General features: G+C 41.7%; 1 protein-coding gene across 1 annotated transcript in view; it reads right to left on the bottom strand.

Moving 5' to 3' along the window:
* Positions 1 to 7,103, bottom strand: part of LOC107751824 (contactin-associated protein-like 4) — a gene marked incomplete at its 5' end in the record, with an annotated part of 142,723 nt that overhangs the window by 59,406 nt on the left and 76,214 nt on the right. Inside the window, 3 exons of the mRNA XM_016567597.1 lie at positions 694 to 850; positions 3,252 to 3,449; positions 6,008 to 6,127. Of these exons, the coding sequence (XP_016423083.1) occupies positions 694 to 850; positions 3,252 to 3,449; positions 6,008 to 6,127 (475 nt within the window). The remainder of the gene's footprint in view (positions 1 to 693; positions 851 to 3,251; positions 3,450 to 6,007; positions 6,128 to 7,103) is intronic.

Here is a 7,103-nt window from a genome sequence, read left to right as displayed (position 1 = left end):
CATAATAAAAGCTCCGCTGCTTTCGAGCCGTGTGTCAAGCTCGTTCAGCAGCCTCGTTTCGCTTCGACGGCTTTCAGCCTCACCCTGCTTCATTCTACTACGTTAATAAATCATTAGCTCATCCATGAACATGATTTCTGCCCGAGTCCCGTCGGATTGCATCGGCTGTGGTGATGAAGACTACAACTCCCATGATTCCACACTCAGTCACGGCGTCATCAACCTACACCTTTGATTCTTTGTTTATTTTGAATACGCGCCCTCCAGCGGCGAAAATTACATATTGTGCCTTTAAGAGAGTGATCGGTTCAACTAAACAGACATTGTTGAATTTGGATTTAAAAATGCATCGTCAAATCAGAGATTTGAATCAGTTCACTGAATCAGACTGATTCATTTGATTAAGCTGATTCTGCGAAATGAATCAAATCTACCAAGCCTTATGCTGTTTGTTGCATCTGAAGTTTAAATGAGACTGATTCATACTGTTTGAAAGACGAAAACATCTCAATGCATTACAGTTTTCAGAATTCAGAGGGTTTGAATGTCTGCAACTGCCATGAAAACAATGCTACAATGCACAAAAACATCTCAATGTTCCTGAAAGTAGGCTTCATTTTCTTTAAACAAATGTGGTTTGGGGCTGTAATATGAGCTGGACGTGCTGCTGTCAGTCATGTGAGTGTGTCATACCACTCTTTGCTGTCGGCGTCACAGTTGCAGAAGTGTTCGGGATGCACACAGTTCTCCTGCAGGCCACAGGCGCACTGCTGACTGCCCGGCACCGCGCCACCCCAGTACATGTGCGCCTCACCCGACCGGCCCACCCACCAGCTGAACGGAGCGCCATCTGCAATAAAACACACACACAGCGCTCATCATCAGACTGACACAACCGCGCTACACTATCACACTGAGATGATGGAAAACAAACAGGCTTTCATAACTAATACGACTGAGTTTTTAGTCATTTTTCCATTACCAATGAATCAGTTGATCAGATCATTTGACCCTGAATTTGATGAGAAATGTAGATCTTGGTAGATCTGAGCACAGTTTGAGACATTTTGAGATGATGTGTAAGATTAGGTCTTTTTCTTATGAGAAATATTTAAGAAGCACAAAATGAGATGTTTCTACTAAAGTTCCGGAACATAAATTAAAATAGACACAAACAAGTCAATAGTTCACATCATTTGACCCCAAATTTGATGATCTCTGGTTTTTGGTTGCACACTTTGGGGTCTTGGCAAATCTGATCATAATTTGAGACATTGTGGGATGATGTGTGAGATTACTACGGTCTTTTTCTTGTGAGAAGCTGTAAATGAGATGTTTCTACTGAAGTTCCTCAAAAGAATTAAGAACAGACACAAATGAGTCAATAGTTCAGATAATTTGACCCTGAATGTAATGAGAAATATTTGAGTTTATACTGAGTTCTGGTTAGACACTTTGGGATCTGGGCAAATCTGAGCACATTTTGAGACATTTAGAGATTACTGGAGTCTTTTTCTCATGAGAAACATCTGAGAAACAAAAAATTAGACGTTTCTACTGAAGTTCCTCAAAAGAAAAAAAAAACAGACACAAATTGAGTCAATAATTGAAATCATTCGATCCTGAATTTGATTAGAAATTAGATTACTGGGGTATTTTACTCATGAGAAACAACCGAGAATCAGCAAATGAGATGCCAAGTTTCATCAAAAGAAATAAAAAGACAAATAATGGTTGCAGACTTTGGGGTCTTTGTAGATCTGAGTATAGTTTGAGACATTTTGAGATAATGTGTGAGATTACTAATGTCTTTTTCTCATGAGAAATATTTGAGAAGCAGAAAATGAGATGTTTCTACTAAAGTTCCTCAGAAGAAATCAGAACAGACACAAAAGAGTCAATAATTCTGATCATTTGATCCTGAATTTGATGAAAAATGTTTGCGTCCATATTAAACTCTTTGAGTTTTAGTTGCGGACTTTGGGATCTTGGCAAATCTGAGCACAATTTGAGACATTTTAAGACGATGAGTGAGACTCCTGGGGTCTTCTCCTCATGAGAAACATCTGAGAAGCAGGACATGAGATGTTTCTACAGAAGCTCCTCAAAAGAAATGTTTGAGTTCATTCAGAGATTTCTGGCTTTTGACTCCAGACTTGGGGATCTTGGCAAATATGAGATCTCCAAAAGATGTGTAAAATTACTGGGATCTTTTTCTCATGAGAAACATCTGAGAAGCTGGAAATTATGTTTCTACAGACACACAAAAAAAACAACATTTTATGTCATTTTACTGAATTTGATGAAAAATGTTTGAGATCGCTGACTTTTTGTTGCAGACTTTGGGATCTTGGCAAATCTGAACAAAATTTGAGACATTTTGAGATAATGCGTGAGATTACTCGGATCTTCTCATGAGAAACACCTGAGAAGCAGGATGCAAGATGTTTCTACAGTTCCTCAAAAGAAATAAAGATAGACACAAAAGAGTCAATAGTTCAGATCAACCGGTCCTGAATTTGATGAGAAAAGTTTGAGCTTATAAAGAGATATTTTTGTGATCTTGACAAATATGAGCACAATTTGAGACATTTTGAGATGATATGTGAGATTACTGAGGTCTTTTTCTCATACGAAACACCTGAGAAGCAGAACACGTCTCTATTTACTGTGCTTTTAATCTCATTGCTGTCTAAGAGAAAGCATTAAGATGTTAAAGAGATCTCATGAGTGATTTTCCATCAGTCTCGCATGCATCTGTCCAGGTTTAACCGTTCTTTTCATTACTATTCATCTGACATTTCCAACATTTCTTATTTACGCCTGACACTGTGTTCTCCTCGTCTCATCAAGAACTCTGGTAATGTGACAACTAATGGATGTAATTACCATGTGCGCGGATGTTTCGTGTTTATTTGAGAGACTACGAGAACTGTTATCACCCGCCTCGACCTGTGATAGACACCGAACCAAACCGCCCATGACAAACCCACACAAACAAACAAACAAACATGATAAAAGCTCTTTAAAGGTGCAAAAGCACATAATTAATCCACTCTAAAGGTGACTTTCAATTAATTTAATGCAGAAAAAAAAAGCGGGGAAATAACTGAGCTGTCCGTAACCAAGAGCATAACAATCAATTTGAGTCGTTTGTTTAAGCATCATGCGTCTGCGGATGGAGCGAGGTTTTAATAAGCCTGACCTTTCATAGGGAGGGGCGATCGATATTCCTAATAAAAAGGGCTTACCTGGTGTGTTCAAGAGCCTTGACTTTTTGCAGTGGTAGGAGAGCTCCTGCTCGCAGTACTCCGCCTGGGTAATTATCGCCTGGATCTGCTCTGCGTTGGCAGAATAGTTAAAGTGGGCTAAATGCTGATCTATCCCAGAGGATGCTTTTAATTTGGTGAGCTCCATGTTATTATGTTGGATCACCATCCATGCTTTATCTGCAGGGAAAAGAGGGATTTGAACGATGAAAAGGCGAAAATGACACACTATGTTTTAGCTCAGAGCACTGTCGATTTCACCTGTGCAACAGTCAACTGTCCTTCAAAAAGTCATAGAACATTCATAAAAAAAAAAAAACCTTAAGCATGTGATATATACTAAACAATCATAAAAATAAAGGTTCCTGGGTTCAAAGAATAGTTATAAAGAACCATTTTCGAATTCAAAATATTAATAAATACTGTAATAATGTATACAAAAGTATATATTAATAAAAATGACTAAAACACACAGCAATAATACTTACATTAGGTACAATTTAAATGGAAACTGAAAATACAAAAATAACTAATTCAAAATATAACATTTACTTTTAGTCATTTAGCAGACGCTTTTATCCAAAGCGACTTACAAATGAGTAATATTAATCAATTAACAAATTAACAAATATTAATACTATAACAGTATTGTCACACCTCATGGACTTGTTTTGTTGTGTTTTCTTCCCCCATGTGCTCTGTTTGACCTAGTTTCTGTCTCTGTTTGATTATGTCATTTGGTTCAGGTGTGTCTGGTTAATTATCTTCATTTGCTCCCATATTTAAAGTGTAGTCTGTCCTGTCTTCCTTTGACCAGTGTTGTTGATGTTACCCTGTGTGTTAGACCCTCTTCTTCGTGTGAATTACCATCACCATCGGCCCGTCGACCTCCCAGACACCACCAGACTGTGCTGGAGGGAGGCAATCATCCGGTGTCTGGAGAGCGTCTACCCCCGATCCAGAACACAGCCAGACCCCGAGCCCAGCCCACCATCACTCTATCCCGGACTCCACCTCGGCCCTTCGACCCAGCGGCTCCACCATGGCTCCTAGCTCCCTCATCTCCACCGTGGCCCGTCAGTACACCAGCTCCGCCGGGCTACCCCGTCCCTCCGGCTCTGCCTTGGTCTGTCGTCGACCATCCGTCGCCTTGGGACTCCACTCCTCCGGCTACACCTCAACCCTCCGTCCCTCCGGCTCTGTCAGGCTCCTCCTTCCCTCCGGCTCCTCCTCAGTCCTCTGTCGCTCCGGCTCCACCGCAGCCTTCCGGATCCCCGTCTCCGCCTCGGTTGCCGGCGCCATCTGCTCCGCCTTGGACCTCCGGATCCTGCCCATCGCCCTGGCTAATCTGCTCTCTGTCTCCACCTCGGGCTCCACCACCTGCTCCGCTGCCGTTGGTCAGACCCCTGGAGCCGTCAGCCCTTCCTCCACCATGGCTCCTCCCTCCGTCGGCTCCACCGTGGGTCGCCATCATGGCTGTGATCTGGGTCCTCCCTCCATCTGATCCACCCTGGTCTCTTCTGTCTCCTCCCTGGCTCCTCCCTCCATCTGATCCACCCTGGTCTCTTCTGTCTCCTCCCTGGCTCCTCCCTCCATCTGATCCACCCTGGTCTCTTCTGTCTCCTCCCTGGCTCCTCCCTCCATCTGATCCACCCTGGTCTCTTCTGTCTCCTCCCTGGCTCCTCCCTCCATCTGATCCACCCTGGTCTCTTCTGTCTCCTCCCTGGCTCCTCCCTCCATCTGATCCACCCTGGTCTCTTCTGTCTCCTCCCTGGCTCCTCCCTCCGTCGGGTCTGCCCTGGCTCCTCCCTCCGTCGGGTCTGCCCTCGCTCCTCCTGTCTTCTCCCTGGCTCCTCCCTCCATCTGATCCACCCTGGTCTCTTCTGTCTCCTCCCTGGATCCTCCCTCCGTTGGACCACTCTGTTGGTCGTCCTCCTCCAGGTCATCCGGCCACCTCTTGAACCTCATCCTGCCTTCCTGCCGGCCCTTTGCCATCCCCTGTCACCATCCCACATCCACTCCTTTATCCTCCTCCTAAGTCCCCCTCCGTCCCTCCCTTTATCTCTGTGGCGCAAGGTCATGCCTTCGGGGAGGGGGGCCAACTGTCACACCTCATGGACCTGTTTTGTTGTGTTTTCTTCCACCATGTGCTCTGTTTGACCTAGTTTCTGTCTCCGTTTGATTATGTAAAATAACACTGATGTGAAATAGGATACTGAATGAGAAACTATATATACAGTATATATATGTATGAAACCATGGGGAACTGATTGGATAAAGAAGGAAAGTAATTTTAGAGAAGGTTAGGAAGAAATACAAGACAAATACTTTTTAGAATTTAAACAATAAGTCTAGCAATAAGTCTAGCAATAAGTCTAGCAATGTGTATTAAGAAAGTCAATAGAGTTAATTTGGATTTCATATTGACTTTAACAAAGGAGAAGTGAGGATCTATCAAAGGTGACGTGATGCTTTTCTAAAGAGCCATTCAACTTCAAAAGCTTCTTCTGTGACATCAGGCCGTAAAAACTTTATTTGTGCGAGTGAACGTCACACAGACGGGCTCAAAGATTTATCTGTCGGCTTCTTCTAAAGTGTGTTTTTCAGCGAGTGTCACAGCTGACTTCCTCCGCGGGGTGTGACATGGTGCGTGAAGGATCAAAAGCTGTGGATTAAAGTCCCAATTACGGAGTGTTTAAAGGGATTTAATCACTTTGGCTTCGCTGCGTGAGATTCACCTGACATGTTGCAGTAGATTAGCTGAGGTTTGATGGGGCCGCTTCCATCCATGTCGATGTAGTAAAAGCCAGACGTGTTTCCTTTGTGTTTGTACGCTTCACACGACGCTTCGTAAATGGCTGTAAACACAGAAGCAGTAGGTTAGTGTGGAGAGATAATGAGGTGAAGCTGTTTACATTCAACACTGTGAATAATAACAGTAATGTACTTAAATGAGTGTGCGTTCACACTTTCTGTCTACGCATAAAGTTGAGATCTGTTCACACAACAACGTGTGAAAATGCAGCTCACATAACAACGTTGCTTTTTGTTTTCACACCCTGTAAAATGTTATTACATCTTAAACGGGATGGTGAGATGGTTTTGATTCCAGTACTTGAGATACTTTAAATGATCTGGAGAAGCTTCAGGACTTTTAGAAAATATATTTAGTTACAACCTGCTACCAAAAAATGAAACAATGATCTTTCCAGGAAAGATAGTACAGGTGAATGGGTAAAAAATTTATAATAATAGTATATCACCATACTTACCCAGTTGATCAACTACAGTAAATTAAGAAAAAAATGTTTGTATTACAAGTTTTCTGAAGTGTTATGTTTAAATATGCGGCATTATGTAGTAAAAATGCACTAATTCGCATACATTTCCAGAAGATAAATCTGAACGATGGATAAAGCCAGGTTCAACATTCTTGTTTAATTTTGTTGACATATTAGAGTTAAAGATTTTTACAGAGGGGATTTTGGATTTCTCTTTTTATCACTCCATAAATCATGAAATACTGTCAACAGCCAGAAAATAATAGCTTTACCATGTTTTAGGATTAAAATGTTAAATATTTATCAGTCGAGCGATATATAAACAAATCCTTCAGTAAAAACCTTCAGAATATAGACACAAACTAACTTTGAAAAAGCGATCATATATATACTGTGTATATACAGGTGCATCTCAATAAATTAGAATGTCGTGGAAAAGTTAATTTCAGTAATTCAACTCAAATTGTGAAACTCGTGTATTAAATAAATTCAATGCACACAGACTGAAGTAGTTTAAGTCTTTGGTTCTTTTAATTGTGATGATTTTGGCTCA

Source organism: Sinocyclocheilus rhinocerous, unplaced genomic scaffold (genome assembly GCF_001515625.1).
Source record: "Sinocyclocheilus rhinocerous isolate Xijiao unplaced genomic scaffold, SAMN03320098_v1.1 scaffold2207, whole genome shotgun sequence".
Taxonomy (NCBI): domain Eukaryota; kingdom Metazoa; phylum Chordata; class Actinopteri; order Cypriniformes; family Cyprinidae; genus Sinocyclocheilus; species Sinocyclocheilus rhinocerous.
This window is presented reverse-complemented; position numbering and strand designations above follow the sequence as displayed.